Below are 18,110 nucleotides of genomic sequence, written 5' to 3' on the forward strand. Positions count from 1 at the left end.
GTAGAAACATATTACCATGTTACGTTCACATGCACACACACACACACATGCATGCACAACATATATATGCTCAATGGAATGAATTTTTTTGTATAGTGTTTTCTACAGGGTGCAAAAGATCTATATGTTAGAGAGAGTAGTTTGCGACATGAGACTGCCACTACTGCATCATGTTCAAGTGAGTGATGTCATTGAGAGATAGACGTATCCTTGTAACTTTCATGGCAGTATATTGGTGATTCACTTTCCCGAAACAGAGGAACTGCTTATGGCTTGAATACTGTTCTATCTGTAATTTGCTGACCCCGGAGTTCTTTGATTGATGATGGCCTGTATTGCTTCTTGCCAATTCCCCTGCTTATGAGAAAGTGTGACTGGTGTTAATAATAAGTTGAAAGTAACTCAAATTTTTGCCTGATGAATGGTTTCGAAAGATAATATTTAGCCTTCTCGCCTGATGAAGAAATCATGAAGATCAACCACTGTTTTCTTGAGCTAACTACTTTAAATTTCTTTACGTCAAGCTACCAGCCTGCCACACCCACATCCGTACGCAGGCTCGATGGCATGGTTATTTGGGTGAACGGCAAAACGCATTTTCAGTAAGCAAGCCAGCTTCCATTTTGAAGAGATCGAGTCCCTGCTTTGTCTCGACTTTACTCCTGGAGATCCCTGTCGTTATCTTCCACACTGTGATATATCTTTAGAGCAATAAGTTGATCCGAGTTCTCGTTATCAATGTCTTGGCCTAAAGAAAGTAATCTTTCTCGTGAAAGTCGGTTGATTGCGATTGAATTTCCACTTGTCTCTTTACTCAACTGAGAAATGGTCAACACAAATCTTGAAGCTGAACACTTTTAAACCATGGATGGTGCTGAAATGAATTCCCCATGGATTTCATACAAATGTATGGTATCACATAGGCTCTTGATTTTGTCATTGTGTGCTTCTTGAACAGATGGGCCTCATGGTTTTCGATTCAAATTTTGATACAATTTTGGCACATCTACTAACTTGTGATTGGCTTTAATGGTTAGATGGTTCTCTCCATCGTCATAACCCACGAGTGTTGGCGTTATATCACACAAAGGGGCTAAGCTAATGTCTGATTTTTTCCGATTTATAACCTGAAAAAACCGCACCCAGTACAGAGACTGGTCGCACTGGCTCAGCCTGCCATACCTACAGTCATCATAAAACTTCAAGACTAGGAACCCCCCATTTCCCAGAGCCTATGCTGGGCATCAGCTTGAGCAGAAGGGGCGACACCCATGAGAATGGAACCTTGACCACCCATCTAGCGACCAATGCCCCATCCCATTATGCCAACTACCCTTGGAGACAGGCTAATGTCTATTTTATTGTCATAGTTTTTACTTAATGGGAAATCTCCCAAGTTGGTGGTTCCGTTCAGATGGCCTGTAAGAAGCCAATTTCCATCAAATCTATCGAAACCGATGGTTGTTAAGGACAGATTTATTTGAAGAGAAGAGGAAATATAATCTCTCAACTCTTCAAAGGTATTAATGTTCTCCCACACAGATACAATCAGCCGCCGGACTTAACAATTAACAACCACTCTTCTTGGTTATTACATTTAACAACCTGATGTTTTAGTTAAAGAACCAACCTGAAGCAAAAGTCATTACTTTCTTGCCCATCGTTGGTTAAATAACTCGAAAATCAAAATGCTTATTTGCAAATAAAATAACTAAAAAGTCATGAATACAGGACCAGGTTTGTCTTTTTTATTGCAAAGAAAGAAACAAACAAGTTACATGAATATAGGACCCAGTTTGTTTTAGGAGCCGTTTGTTTCATGTAGTTTTCATGGGAAAGTGCTGAGCTGTGCCCTTTTAGTTTGCTGTGAGGTTTCCCTGACCGAAAAAAAAAGAAGCAAGATACAGAGATTTGTGACATTGAAAGCAAGATTGATAACCTCTGCATGCAACTTTACCTTTTTTTCTGACAAGTTACACGCTACAAAATTTTATGGACCCCTTCAACGAGATCCCGTTTACAACGATAAATAAATGAAACACAAAACCAAGATAAACAAGCTCACTTTGCCTTGCTAATACTAGTATTTGAAGATGTATCCCACACCTGCAGGCACAAAGTGATATGTGACATAACAGCTTGAAAAGAAAATAACAAATTTCAAGTAACGAAAGCTATACGCAGCTCAACAAACACTTGATGAGGATGGCAGATAAGGTCATGTTGTATATAACCGGTCATTCAATCCCCAGCGCACCTCACTTGGGAACTGTAAGAGTGGGGACTACATACATCTTCATTAACTGAAAGATGTGGGAATTGAATAGAACCGATGAATTGGCTTTTTACAATATGACCTGCTCTTCCCTCCTTGATGAATAGGTGCTTTCCAGAATGAAGCGCCAGCTTTCAGAACGTCTCTAGGTCACACAGTGGAGCTGAGCTACATTCATTGATTATCTTGTCTTTGCCAATAATAGAATCCTTGCTCACCTTGAGTTTACCCTTGGAACCTCCGATAGCCAGCAAAGAAGGGCTATCTGCTGAGAATGCAACAGATAAAACAGCTCCCTGAAAGTTTTAAGACCAGAAAGTTGATAGCCGACCCAGATATCATCACATCACAATATATTAAAAATCAAGTACCATATTGAATCAACAGATAATGAAAATGAGAAATATAAGGCAAGGCATCATGATAACTGACAATCTAGACAAAGAATGAATGAAAATGAGGGCAACTGCACAGAAATATAGAACTGGAAAGAAAATAATGTGGCCAAAATAATTCTGCCAAGCAAAAGGTTCTCAAATATTTCCCAACACAACATTTTATATTTTACTTGAATTTGATAGAGGGCATAGAAATCCCTCTGCCTTTTGATTTGATCGGTGTTCAAGAGGCAAATGATGCCTTAGCATTTCATGTTAGGACCAGGGGATGTACTGGCTTAAATTTAAAAGAAACAATTATATTTCAAGATTGCAGATCATGACAGGAATTTGTCACTTACAACGTCTGATTTCCAGGATCCAACACATGCCGGTTGGTTGTTTGCTATATTCCAGAGTTTCACCTAATTACATGAACATAGAATTATTACTAAATGGAGAATCCATGCTTTATCTCCTAAATTTCAGCAAAATGCAGAAATGAAAACATAAGAAAATAGATGTACCATCTTATCGGTTGATCCTGTTGCCAGTAGCTGCAACAAAGTCAGCAACATCAGATATTTCTGTTAAGGCTTCAAAGAGATACAATTAGCATAGTGGATAACATACATTAGCTGCAGATGGATTGTAAGACACTGCACAGACAGCTTTATCATGAGCATGCAGGGTGAAAATTGGTTTGAGACCAGAATCTGAATTAGCTGCAGCAGCTCGAATGTCGAAACATTGAACGGTACCATCTTCTATACTAACCTGAACTCAGAATTCACAATATGATACCATTACAAAATACAGAAGATTTGCTGCTTTATTTTTAACTTAAATAGAAAAACTAAAGCAAAATATTATCAATCTATGTAACATGGACATGTAAAACCCTGCTATTATTGTGCAGTTCTCCAGTGACACAACACAGGAATAAAAAAAAGATTGGTACATGTAAAAATCATGATAGAAGAACATTGGCTATCCCTTGTTTTTGCCTGAGAAGTAAGATGGTGTTAATGAGGTCAAAGTTCTACCACAAACGAGTGAGCTGTGTGAGGATCCCATGCAACGCTTTCAACATCAGCTGGCACTGACCACCGGACACCAGCATGTGAAGGTGCCCTCATGTCCATCTGCATATAATGTAACAACATACTTAATGCAACTAGAAAGAAATTAAAAAGCATAAGTAAAATAGATCCATCAATTATATTTAATTCTATGGCAGATACTTAAACTTTTGTTTCTGAAACTCAAATCATTTAGAAAAGAGTTGAACAGAACCTGCAATGTGCTTAAGTGACCACTTTGTTAAATTGTACATATATTTATATATACTTATATATGTATGGTATTATATACCTACATGTACAAGTATACATATGTAGACTTGTATATATAAGTACAATATATATTACATATATATTTAATATAAATATATATGTTACGGAGAGTCAAACTGGGTTTGACTGCTCCAAACGGCTAGAAATTCTAGCTGTTAGGCACAGTCAAACTCAGTTTGACTGCTCCCAACAGCTAGGATTTCTAGGCATTGAGAGCATAGCTCCCTCTCCTTTTTTATCTCTTACTCTCGCTTTTAGTCTCACTCCTCCTCCTTGTATAAATAAGGGGTGTTCTCCCCTTTGTATTGGATGCCTTTCGGCACATTATTCATTGCATAAAAACATATTTTTTATATTATGTGCCTTGTGAGTGTCCCCTTTTGTGGGATTTGTGAGTGTGTTCCTTGGAGAACACTTAAATTATTCACGCAAGTTGAATATTGGTGGACACTTGGTTCGTAATTGAAGACTTCTTGTATCTTTACATAGTATCAGAGCTTAGCTCTCTTTTTTTGCTCATTCAAGTATGCTTGTCAAATGTGATCGTACATCATTTGAAAAATCAAGTGCTCGTGCTCCATTCTTTTGTTTTATTCATCTCTCTTCTTTCTTTCTTTTTCTTTCTCTCTCTTAAGACCTTGTAAAAATGGATGACAATGATAATGTCACCGTTAAACCCATAAAACTCAATAATTTCAATTATGTAACATGAGCTTCTATCATGAAGCACCTTATTTGGGAAAAGGAATTGTGGGGACTAGTAGATAAATCTGATCCGGAACCCAAGCTAGTTCTTACTAAGGTAGAGGGTGAAAAAGAAGTTCCTCTAACCGAAAATAAAAAAATTAAAGCTCTAACCACTTATGAGAAGAAGTAGAAGGAGTGGAGGATAGGACATGCCAAGATTATGTCTTGGCTTGCCAAATTTGAGCATGCTAAGAAGGCTTGTGATTATCTTAAGAGAATGTATTCTCTTAAAAATATTACACACATACGAGAATTGGCTTTTCTAGAGTCAAAGTGGCATTGTTTCGAAGACATACAACTCTGTCAAAGACAAATAGATGAACACTTTTATCAATTCATTAATATCTAAGGCCGAAATTTGAATCTACCAAATTAATTCTTCTCTATAAAGGAAAAGTGTCATCTATTGAAGACACTATAGAAGAGTTGAGTATAGAAGAGAATAGATTGAAAAAGCATGTAAGAAAAAGTGAAGATGACTCGGTTTTAGCCGTTTCTAAACCGAAAAACTATGTTCGTGCATATAAGTCACCTCACTATAGAAGACAAGGAAATGACTATGAAAGAAAGAAAATCATTTGTTATTTTTGTCATGAACCGGGACACACTAAGCCCCAATGTCCTAAACTAAAAGAGACATTTAAAAAGAAGGTTGTTTCGGTTGGCTTTCTTTAAGAGTCAAAGGACAAGGACTTTCCTACATCTCAAAAATCATCTATTGAAAGCATGTCTCTAGCTCAACTAGTTGAAGCCCTTCAACCTCTTCTTAGAGGGTCTTCTTCCTCAGTTGAGGCCGTGGTATCATCTTATTCGGATCCAGGTAAGATTCCTTAGCTTCTTGATTCCGGTGCATCTTTTCATATGATCCCAAACAAAGACAACTTATTTGAATGCTATAGTAACTCAAATGTGGCAAAAGTTTTTACGACTGATGGTACGCCTCCTGAAATCAAAGGAATATGAAGTTCTGAAAAATATCTTTTAAAATCCAAAAAATTAGATACATTCCTTAATTAAATTTGAATATCTTATTCGTACCTCAAATATCCGATTATGGTTGTAATACTTCATTCTCTTTAAATGAATGTTTGGTACATGATCATCTGTCAGGAAAGCTGATTGAGCAAGGCTATAGAGAAAGAGGTCTCTACTATATGGATTTTTTAGAGACACCGAAAGACGCTTTTTATTGTAATGTCCAAAAAATAGATTTAAAATTGTAGCATAAAAGATTAGGATATCCCAGTGTATTTAAAATCTAGTTTTTTTTCAAGTTCAGAAAAATTTTGTAATATTGATGATTTCACTTGTGAAGATTGCATTCTTAGAAAAATGAAACGATTGACATTTAAAGATAGAACTTTTATTTCTTCTAAACCATTTGAATTGGTTTTGGGGTCCAGCACTAATTATTTCTAAGGATGGATATACCATGGTTGCTAGTTCAGGAAGCAGGAGCGGGAAGCGACACGGGAAGCGAGGCACTTTCAAAATTTTAGGAAGCGGGAAGCGTGGGACGACTTAGGAGCAAATCAAAAATCATCTCGAAAGTGACCTAGGAAGTGAACCGGAAGCGACCTAGGAAGCGAGGGTGAAGCAAAAAAAAATAAAAAATAAAAATACAAAAAAAATGAAAAAAATGAGGAAAGCGAGAGGGAAACGCAAGGAAGTGTGGGGGAAGTGAGGGAGAAGTGTGATGGGAAGTGTGCTTCCCATAAAAGGTGCTTCCCCGTGCATTTGAAAAGCGCGACGTTTCGCGCTTCCAAAGCGCGCTTCGGAGAAGCGCACTTCCCCACTTACCTAGGCTCATCCGGTAACTCTGGGATATACATATTATGTTATTTTTTTTAATGACTTTACTAGATATACTTGGATTTACTTAAGCATAAATATAAAGTTTTTTCTCATTTTCAAAGTTTCCATAAAATGGTCAAAAATCAATTTGAAAATGATGTCTATATTTCAAACTGATTTAGGAAGAAATTTTTTGTCAAAAGAATTTAAAAACTATCTCTACTCACATGGCATCACACATCAAAAATTTTGTCCACACACCACAACAAAATAGCCTGGCTGAGAGAAAACATAAGCACGTTATTGAAACTTCAAGGACTTTACTTATTGGTAGCTATCTGCCTAAGGTTTTTTGGGCAAAAGTTATCATGAATGTTTGTTTATCTTATAAACAAAATGCCATCTTCTTCTTTACACAATATCTAAACGGTTGAAAAACTCTTTAAACTCTCACCTGATTATTCAAGATTGCAAACTTTTGGTTGCAAATGCTTTATTTTTACCAATAAGAATGACAAGTTTTCTCCTAGAGCTATTCCTTATGTCTTCTTTAGTTATGCCAACAACCAAAAGAGATATAGGTGTTATGATTCTAAAAATGAGAAATTATACATCTCTCAAAATGTTACCTTCTTGGAAAAAGAAAATTTATTTGATAAGGATCAACTGAAGGAAGTAACCGAGTATTTTTTTTTGTTTAACCTTGTTTCCAAACAAGATATCGACAACTGTGATTGCAAGCATGACTTGGAGAACGTCATTGAACCTAGCGACTTTGAATCACTTGATGGATTGCCTCACAATGATCAAACTTGTATACAATATTCTATAAGGGGAAATCAAAACCCTCCATGTGCACTTGAAAAGTATTTTAACCTTAGTAAAGATGAACTGCAAATTAGGAAATCATCTAGAATATCAAAAATCCCATCCAAATTTATATCTTATGATTCTTTTTCTTTAAAATATTAAGCATGTGTAGCCCTAATTCACTCATATGTAGAACCCCCATCTTATGCTCAGGCCAAAGAAGACCTTAATGGGTTGAAGCTATGAAGATAGAACTTGAAGCTTTAGAAAATGCTCAAACTTGGTCCATTCAAAATCTTTCACCTAAAAAGAAACTCATAGGTTGTAGATGGGTATATAAAATAAAAACCAAGAGTGATGGAACTCTTGATTGATATAAAGTTAGGCTTGTTGCAAAGGAATATTTACAAGAACATGACATTGATTATGAAGAAACATTTGCTCTGATTGTCTGCATGACCACGGTTAGAACTCTTATCGCAATAGCATCAATTAAAAATTGATCTATATATCAAATGGATGTTAAAAACGTCTTTTTAAATAGAAAGCTTATGGAAGAAGTGTACATGGAGGCATCACTTGGTATGAGTCTTTCTCAAGAAAAGATTATTCACCTTCAAAGGGCATTGTATGAGTTGAAACAAGTACTCAAAGCCTGATATGATAGATTCAGCAAAGTTATGTTTGATATTAGTTTTAGATCTTGCTTGACTGATACTGTTTTTTTGTTTAGAATTCTAATGTAGGTATTGTCATTTTACTACTCTATGTAGATGATATGATAATCACCAAAGGCGACAAACAGGAAATATTTTTAAAACTAATCTTAAAATGATTAATTTGGATTTTTTATGTTACTTTCTAGGAATAGAAGTTGCATGTTCTCCTAGAGGGTATTTGTTATCTTAGTCTAAGTTTGCTTTTGATATTATTCTCAGATCTAGAATATCAGATGATAAAAAAGGTTAACACTCATGAAGTAACAAATGTCAAGATGAAAATTCATGATGGAGAGCCTCTGAATGATCCAACTCCTTATAGACAGCTTATTGGAATTCTTTCTTATCTAACTATTACTAGACCTGATATAGCACATGTTGTACACATAGCTAGTCAGTTTCAGCACGCTCCCACATCGGCTCACATCGGAGTTGTTTTGTGTATTATTAGATATCTTAAAAATTCTCTTTTTAGATGCATGTTTATGTCTTCCTTTTCTGCATTAGATTTACTTGCATATAAAGATGCAGATTGGAAAGGTGATCCAAATAATAGACACTCAACCACAGGTTTTTGTGTTTTCTTAGGTGAATTGTTGATCTTGTGGAGGTGCAAAAAGCAACAGAAGGTCTCTCTTTCTTCAACTGAAGTCGAGTACCAAACCATGGCTACTACTCCAATGGAGGTAGTGTAGCTGAGAAGGCTGTTGACTGATATGAGAATCGAGATTCTAGGAGCTTCAAAGATGTTCTTTGACAACAAGAGTGATATCTACATTGTCAACAATAATACTTTTCACTAAAGAAGGAAGCACATCGAGATAGACTGTCATTATGTTCAAGAGAAGTATCTTTAAAGAACTATCAATCTGCCTTATGCCACATCGGAGTATCAGTTGGCGGACTTTTTACCAATCCTCTCTTTGCTCCTAGGTTTTACTTCTTTTTAGGCAAACTTTCAATTATCCTACCATAAGTTTGAGGGAGAGTGTTAAATTATACATATATTTATATATACGTATATATATATGGTATTATATACGTACATGTATAAATATACATATATATACTTGAACATATATACAATATATATTACATAAATATATATGTTAGGGAGAGTCAAATCCAACTGAGTTTGACTGCTCCCAATGGCTAGAAATTCTAATAGTTGAGCACGATCAAACTCGGTTTGAGTGCTCCCAACGGCTAGAATTTCTAGCCATTGGGAGCATAGCTCCCTCTCCTTTTTGATCTCTCACTCTCTCTCTTTTAGTCTCTCACTCCTTTCCCTTGTATAAATAGGGGTGTTCTCCCCTTTGTATTGGATGCCTTTTGGCACATTTTATTCATTGAATAAAAATATATATTTTATATTGTGTGTCTTGTGAGTGTCCCTTTTGTGGGATTTGTGAGCGTGTTCCTTGGAGAACACTTTTATTATTCACTCAAGTTAAACATTGGTGGACAGTTGGTTCGTAATCGAAGACATCCTGTATCTTTACACACTTTACAGTTGCAAAAGACTGACAGTGCTAACTTTTATCTGATCTCAGATGGTCTAGCAACTCTCTGTGTAACAAGAACATAGCATGGGCTAGTGCATCTCTCAAAATAATAATAATAATAATTTGTTCCATTCACACATAAGGCATACATGGAGCATGTGTAGAATTGATTTGGTATCGGTAACTACACCATACATCTTTACACCACCACCAAGAATGCTCCAACATCAACATGCAAGATGAATGGGGAATTTCTCATGTATCTCCTTTTGTTCTTTGATAATTCCCAAAAACATCACCAGACCATGCACATTTGGCAGAAATTGGTCACTTGATATTTAGACCAAGCTGGACATCACCACATTACACATACATCGCCCAGCTGCGCAATGGCACAGCTTTTCCAGCCACAGCACGGCCAAATAAGGTGCCTAAGACTGTCATCAGGTACAAAATACCACTTGCCTCTTGTTTCATGCCCACTCCAAGGTGAAATAAAAGGAGCCTCGAGAACCCTCAAATAACCCTCCTTTAGAGGAATATTGCTAATCTCTGTCCATGGTGTGGCCAGCAAGCATAATAAATTTGAATCAGCCCACGGCTCTCCATAATGTTACTCAATACAAAAGCAGTTTATAAATGCCAGCAAGAGCATGTCAACAAGTGAAAAGCATTATTAGAAATTTATTGAGCATACAACAGGACCAGAGCCTTTAATGTACGCTATTGTCTTACCATGACCACAGTGTGATCAAAAGAACCACTTAGAAGAACAGTTGATTGATGCCAATTCCATGCAACAGCTTGCACCTATAATTTTATGCATACAGATAATAGAATTAGTACATTCAAGATTCTTGCTTAAGGCTGACAATGAGTACAGCTTAAGGCTCACAATAAGTACAAGACATCCATTTCATGATCTGTTACAGTCAAAATTTGCAAACTTGAAATAAATACCTAGTTCTCTCTATCATGCTCGTGCTTTTGTGTATCGTAAAAAGAAAAAACAGATAAGGAGAGGTCATCATCTGGACTGCTTGCAGTTGCAGACATGGTGTTTGCTTGCATACATACATGCATGTTTGTGAAAAGAAAACAAACAATTAGCAATCAACTACAACATGTAGAAAGTATACTGTCAGTTGACAGAGGAACCGATATAAAAAGAATATCGGATATAGGAAACCAAATTTTAAGCAGGAAACATGGCTGTGTTTGCATATTAATTATTTTAAATTATTAAGCACACGTAACAAAAATTTAAAATACCAAACCCTTAATATGTAATTATGACGATTCAAGATCATTAGGAAATACAAATTGATGAGAAACTACAAAAAGGAAAACAGTAACTAACAACAAAATCAAGACTCAAAAACATAAAAGACATTACTGTGTCAATCATGTACTACACATGCTTGTGTCCTATCCATTAAGTGTGTCGGTGACAGTGGGTAACTATGCTGTATTGTGTAGCATAGAAGTAATTGAAGAAAAAGAGCTAACAATATGGAATTGATAGATTATGTAATGGTATCTATAATGGATGTGGACTGAGATGCTAATGCCTGCCTTATCTGAATGATGTTGTAATGTGTGTCCACAATTTCCAGAGACCATGTCCCAAATCTTGACTGACTTATCAGCACTTGCACTGGCTAGGAGGTTCCTGATAAACGGAAGAAACTTCAACACTTAATTAATTGTTATGGAATTTGACAAACAATTTATCTTGATGTCAGAAAACAATAAATCACCCACCTGAATTCATTGTTCCATGCCAAACACAAGACTGAATCTGTATGACTATCGTCTTTGAAAGTAATTGCCTACAAGCATCCAACAAGAGAAATTGAAAGAACAAGATGCAAAAACTAGATTCAACAGATACAAATCTCACCAAATGAGCACTAGAGACTTAAGGTATAACGGATCCTGATGTACGTGTATCTGATAACCTAATCATTTGAATAAGACTTAATTCGGAGGTCTAAATAGCTTTCAGGTACTGAGAGTTCTCAATAGGAGAAACCAAAAGATACATATTGAAAGGAGAATCAATTAAAACATGTTTCCCATGACAGGGAAGTGATAAAAGAATATTGAGGTCAAACCTGCTCCTCTCTCAAGAAGTTGAGTTAATACACCTATGGACCAGGCCACATGAGACCAGTAATATCTACATACGAGCAAGTGCATATGCATGCACATACAAGCATGAAAGAAGAGAGAGATGAAAGTTGAAAATTAATTCAATATCATGCCACAACTATTTATACAACTTTGCATGTTTGAAGCAGGCCATGAATCAGACTCGAACCTTAATTCCAGAAAGAGTGACCAATGGATACATTCATGAGGATTGGAAGAGATGATCATCAACAACATCAAGACTTTGACCTCAAAGAAAATGCCCAATAAAACTATCGATATAACTAGTTTCTCAAGATACAGGATGCAGGCATGTTTTAAGTCCAGAAGAGAAGATCTTAGTAAGAAAACAAAAAATACAGTCAGTGTAAGGAAGAAGGTGGAACTATTCATACAATGACAAACTATGATACCTATTGTTGAACCAATTAGACAGCACACAGCTACCCACTGTTAATAGAATCCCATATTCAAGCATATAAGAAGATATAGATTAGCCTTTAAACCATTGAGAAGTGAACACATACAGTCATCATGTAATGAAAGCTGAATTTTGTATACAACAAAAGCTGAACAAAAATCATAAAAACAAACAAGAAAAGTAAAAGAACAGCAATACCAATATCCAAGAACAAAGATAAGAAACAATTCTTTCAAAGATCCCATACAATAAGAATGGTGGGCTCAAGTTGTAGATAATCTTTTATGGCAAATGATATAATGGAAAAGACTTTCATTGCACCTCTTTCTTCTTCTTCGTCTTCTTCTTCTTCTTCTTCTTGTCCTTACTAGACTTGTCAGAAATTGATTGCTTTAATGTCCCTCCTAGTGTCATAAATGGCTGGACTTCATCAACCTAGAAGATAATACAATAAGACACCGGATAGCATTGTTGACACACAGACAATGTATAGGAGAACATTCAAATAGCGGAACAAGTAAAAAAATGTATATTATTCAGCAAGAGATTCTGTCATCTAAAAAATGAGGTTGGTCCACTTACAAGGTCAAGATCCCAAATTTCAATCCCTGGTTCCATCGAACCAATAGCTATAAAATTTCCTGTTGAAAAACAAAACAAATAGTCAGTCAGCTTTGATAAGCAAAGGACCAAAAAGTATTAATAAAAAAAGAATAAATAAAAAGAATAAATATGTGAACGCAACAGGTAAGACAGAAATAAAGCACATTCAGAAAATCATAAATAATCAAGTAGCATGAGATTCACCAAGCTTCTCTTCCAGGTACTCCATCCAGCAAAGCTTGTCTAATAATTTTACAATCAATCAGATGGGCATAGCAAACATGCAGGAAGTGCCGATAACATTTTTGTGAAAATAGCATACAATGCTAAAACAAAAAAAAAATGATCATTACTAATTAAATCCCATGCAAAACAAAATAAAACAAATTTACCTTCAACACACAAATCATATACCTTCAAAATAGCTAAAAGAACAAATCAACTAACTGCAAAATTATCTGTAGGATGCATATGTAGTCAATAACTGTTGAAGTTCAAGACCCAAACAGCTAAAGAATTGAAGTTAATAAGAAGTGAATTCCATAAACAATGAGTGAAGCTGTAATGAAACATAGATCACTATGGTCACCTACAATTTGGCAAAGGCCATCATCAGCATTGCCACAACTTCAACCAGAATTACAAACTACTAACATCTAATCATTGTTCTTTTCACAGATGTGAAGTGAAAAATATGTTTGGATCTGATAAAACTACACAAAGAAAAAACTAAAATAGAAGAAAAGAACCATAGGAAAACAGCTTGTTTAAGTTGAAACCTGATCATCTAAATTGACAAGAAAAACTGTAAGCTAATATTTGAAGCCCTACCTTTTTCTTCCAAATTAATGGAATTTAATGTTCATGTTACTTTTATGAAAGGACATCACACATCATGCTTCATCATAATTGCAAAAAGGGACACCTTTCTTTATTAAGCACTTGTGAGACCCTCTGGACTTTTAATACCAATTAAGTGCTCATGCTAGGCAATACAACAAAAAATAAAGAAACCTATGTAAAGCTGAGACTGATGCTTGAAGTGAACCAATTTCTTATCTACAAATTGAAGCAACCATTAGGACCACAGGAATATCAACTCCAAAAAGGAGGGCAGCAACTGACCTTTGTCTCCACTGTTTTTGAGGTTGCAATCAAGCCAGGCTGTACAAAGGGGAAAAGCTGGCAGAAATATCTCATGATGCACAAACAAATTTGGTTTGCCATCTTCCGCATCTTCCTCAAGTATATATATCTGCATGTACATAATTTCAAATAAGGTGTACCTTTCCCAATAGACAACCAATAAAGTAACAACAATGAAGTCCAAATTTGCCCTGAAGCAAGTTATGACTGCAGACCTAGTATTTTCACCAAATTACTGAATATTTCTCACAAAAGAATGAAGCTAAATCAAACAAATATGGCACATTGCCACATACCTTAAGAAGATTCATATCATCCTCATTACCAGCACAAACTATAACACCATCTGAAGGCAATATTCTTCTGTCCTCTTCTTCCTCCTCATCATCATCCTAAAGAATCAAACAAGAATCTTTCCTCAATGCATTAAAGGATAAGGTTACATGCAGCATCAACTTAATTAATCCATCAGAGACATATCTACATTCTTATCTAGCAGATAGGGATCCATGTCATTGCTTGAATAATAGCGATTCCCAGACAGCACTCCACTGCTAAACAAATCTATGCCTGAGGAACACATTGAATATCCCTCAAATTAAATGTTTACAGACAAAACCATCACAAGAAGATATAACAATGCTGGATTCTTTAACAGGTAGGTACTTGTGACAACATATGTTTCGTTCACTTGAGAAAAAAGATTTCATCAACAAAGAGGAAGCTATCACATAAGTTACCTTCATCCTCATCATCATAGTGATCCATGTCAAGCTCTCTTAGGCAATCAGTTATGTCTTGAAAACTTCCATTAGAATCTTTGCAGCCAGAATTTTTTCCAACAGCATCAGCTGCAGCTAATGCATGGGAAACCTCATCAGTGCACTTTGTCTCATCAACATTCATATCTTCATCTTCTCCATCCTCACTTCCCTCACTGCACGGACAGACTCTCAGAATTGCATAAATGTTAGACAACAGAAAATAAAAAACCACCCATCCATTTCATCTTGCACGCTCATAATTTTTGAGAAAGGTAAGCTGTTTTTTGAGGAAAAAGAAAGGTAGGCTATTACGGTTAAACTTATAATAGATACTGTGACACAAGGATTGACAAAATATCAAAGGTAATAACCTAAATGTAGACATTAAGCGACAGCATAAGAGAGTGTGTCCCTGGTTCAGTTAAATAAATCTAAAATGTGATCAAAAGATGAAACTAAATGTAAGACAGAACTTCTAGGATCAATTCATAAGGCTAACAGAACAACTTAGCATAACTTCAGCAGCATTGCAAAAACTGCCGATACAATTAGTTCCCATGAAGCAAGCCATAGTTCACACGAACAATTACTTTCTTGCCAGGAATTGGATGCACCCACTTATTCAGAGAACTCAAACAAGTGGGATAAGTGGTTGCATTCAAATCCCCACTAAGATTTTAGATATCATCAAAAGCCATGCCATAAGGTCAGCGAGAAAACGAGAAGAACCACCCAAATGCAAAATCAATCGATACCAAATATAGCAAAATAGACTCTTGTTTGGAACTTTGGACAGCAAAAAAATGTCATGGTCTTGCAAACTTTACCAAGCAAAAAAAAAAAAGAGCAAAGCTTCAAAGCGTTATATCCTGTGCTAATTGAGCAAAAAAATAACAATAACACCCAAACAGATTCAATTGTGAACTACTATGCAGCACTCATCGACAAACCAAAAGCCAGAAAATTGTGCACTGTGTTTCATATGAACATATTCAACATTAAGAAAACCAATTAATCAGAACCAAAACTATCAAAGTATGAACTGATAGCGAAGCAAAGAGTTACCTGGCCGCTAAACCACCGGACTTCAGAAGCTCTTCGATTTCTTCCTTCGTCGGCGGCTCTGCAGTATCGGCAATCGCCTTAGCAACACCTTTCGGCACCCAACATACCGCCGAAATCATTTCGAAGAAGCCCTGCCAATAGCCCCCAACAAGAACGCGTCAATATCGATCGATCAATCCACAAACTGACCATAAAGACGAGAAAATAGCCCTCTTCAACACAATATCCATCAATAACGATCTCTGTAACAGTTCTTGGTGATACATACAACAAAAACGACGGAAATTCTAGCTCAAACCCGAATTTTCTGAGGACATGATCTCGAAAGAACAGGCAAACCAGGAAAAGAAACACGAAACGGGAAGCACTAAGAGCGAACAGAGGTTGAATTTTTAGGGTTTTACCAGGGACGCCTCCTCAGTTCGAACCGGCCTCCTTAAACCCTAGAGAGAGAGAGAGAGAGAACCCTAAAATCGCGACCTTTTAAGTTCGCGGTCTGCCCCTGAGAGAGGTAAACACGTCAACCCGTAAAATCCAGATCTTTTAAAATCATGATGTTGCCTTCCATTTTCCCGCGAAGGGACTAAAGGGACTGTTTGTTGTACCCATTTTCACGTTAAAATGAGGTTAATTTTCCCATCATATGTGAGACAAACACTCATAAAGCCCACGTTGTAGCGTGGGCTCCACTTTTTCGTGCGAAGGAGCAGGGAAAGTGAAATACTGAGAAAGGTGCTTTGTGAGAAACAGAGGGGTGCAGTGTTTGTTTATGACACATAGGAGCATAAACCACGATTTCTCAAGCGAAAACGATAGCAGATTCCACCATACATAATCTTCAATCACTAATCAAAATCACAAGTAAAAAGAGGGAGAAAAGAAAACCAGAGATTCTAGCAGCAATTATACTCTTTCATTAATAAAAGAAGGAGAATAAGAGCAAAAACCTAAAGGGGGTTGTTGCACCTCGCCTAAGGGAAGTCACTTTCCTTTGAAAGGGAAGACCAAGGGGGTATGTGTTTTCCTATGAAAAGAGGTTTGAACCCATTTTGATAAGAAAGATGGTTTTATGTGGACCTCACCACATATATTTTATGGAGATGTTTGTTTCATCCACCTTAGAAAAGAGGACATCTTTCCTCCGAAAGATATAAAGATAACCTTTTTAGTAAGAAAGGGCAGGAAACAAGCACTCCCTATCAAGAGATGAAAAAATAGAGGGATTGGGGAAAGCGAGATGAAGGCACCGAGGAAGGAATCCTCCTTCGCATCTCCTATATATATATATATATATATATATATATATATATATATATATATAGAGAGAGAGAGAGAGAGAGAGAGAGAGAGAGAGAGAGAGAGAGAGAGAGAGAGAGAGCAATAGTGATGGTACGGGTCAGGTTTGGTTCGGACTCAGAGTCTTGGACCAAATTTTTGGGTATGGTATCGGATACAGACCTGAGTCTAATCAGGTCTACTATAAGAGAAGCCATACCCGAACCCGATAAAAACTACATGACCAGACCCGGACCATACCCTGTAAAATAATATTTTTTATCATTTTTACATTGAAAATTTGAGGGTCTTAATCGAAACTTGGGTTGGGCCCGGGTCTAGTAAAAAAATTCACATACTATATCCCAGGTCCATGTATTAATCGGACATTCAGGTCCAGACCCGGGTCTTAATTGGGTCTTTTTATATGTCACCATACCCAGACCCTATAGGGTTTGGTCTGGGTCGGGTCCAAGTAAACCCTACCCATTGACACCCTTAGTGATGGAGTATGACTTCCGTGGGTAAGAAGTTGTCAAGAAGGTGAGAATGGGTTAAGTCGTTTCCCTGAGAGAACGGTACGAAACAAGTTTCATAAGAATCTCATGGTCAACAGGAAATCTGCATCCCATTGACAATGAGCCTCAATCTTGCTTGGCGTGTTTATTTCATGCCATGAGAAAATGGTCCTCTTTAGTATGAAAACGACATGTTTGCTATGAGACAAACGCACTCTAAATGTTTGTTTCATTTTGGGTTTGGTTCTAGAACCAGCTCTGGGTTCATGAATGACTAATGATCTGAGTGTGCAAACGTAAAGGCGACGATTGGTCTTATTGGGTCCAAAGGAAATTTTTTAGTATCTATCAGCTTTGACTCTACATCCAAGAAAGGCAAGGTTTGGTTCAGGGCATGATTGGAAGAGATAAAAACTTTCATAAGAAAAAAAGTTTTGCCTACGAGAGTTTTTTATACGAGAAGTTTTCCAAAAAAAAGTTTTTTGCTTGTTTGTGTAGCATGAGAAAAACAGAGTGAAAAATGTGAAAAAGTTAGAGAGTGAAGGAGGAGGGTGGTGGTGAGATGGTGGATGGTAGTGAGAT

At 36.5% G+C, this 18,110-nt stretch overlaps 1 protein-coding gene across 1 annotated transcript; it reads right to left on the minus strand.

Annotated features, from left to right (window-relative positions):
* Positions 1-1,930: 1,930 nt before the first annotated feature.
* Positions 1,931-16,199, minus strand: LOC149827020 (uncharacterized). The gene is made up of 17 exons (XM_090020201.1): positions 16,140-16,199; positions 15,736-15,866; positions 14,647-14,843; positions 14,391-14,476; positions 14,203-14,298; positions 13,886-14,015; positions 12,740-12,798; positions 12,479-12,592; positions 11,347-11,414; positions 11,158-11,254; positions 10,318-10,392; positions 3,699-3,797; positions 3,286-3,429; positions 3,180-3,209; positions 3,015-3,077; positions 2,494-2,571; positions 1,931-2,106 (listed from the first exon to the last, which is right to left on the minus strand). Exons 2-17 carry the CDS (start codon positions 15,852-15,854, stop codon positions 2,062-2,064), a joined length of 1,500 nt encoding a protein of 499 aa, XP_089876327.1. The 5' UTR covers positions 15,855-15,866; positions 16,140-16,199; the 3' UTR covers positions 1,931-2,061.
* Positions 16,200-18,110: the final 1,911 nt, after the last annotated feature.

This window comes from Nuphar pumila, chromosome 10 (genome assembly GCF_984573655.1).
Source record: "Nuphar pumila chromosome 10, dmNupPumi1.hap1.1, whole genome shotgun sequence".
Classification (NCBI taxonomy): Eukaryota; Viridiplantae; Streptophyta; class Magnoliopsida; order Nymphaeales; family Nymphaeaceae; genus Nuphar; species Nuphar pumila.

Coding starts and splice junctions, on each gene's coding strand:
- LOC149827020 (XM_090020201.1), bottom strand. CDS start 15,854: ATGATTTCGGCGGTATGTTGGGTGCCGAAAGGTGTTGCTAAGGCGATT. Junction 14,299..14,390: donor CCTATCTGCTAGATAAGAAT/GTAGATATGTCT, acceptor TTGATTCTTTAG/GATGATGATGAGGAGGAAGA. Junction 3,078..3,179: donor CAGGATCAACCGATAAGATG/GTACATCTATTT, acceptor TCATGTAATTAG/GTGAAACTCTGGAATATAGC.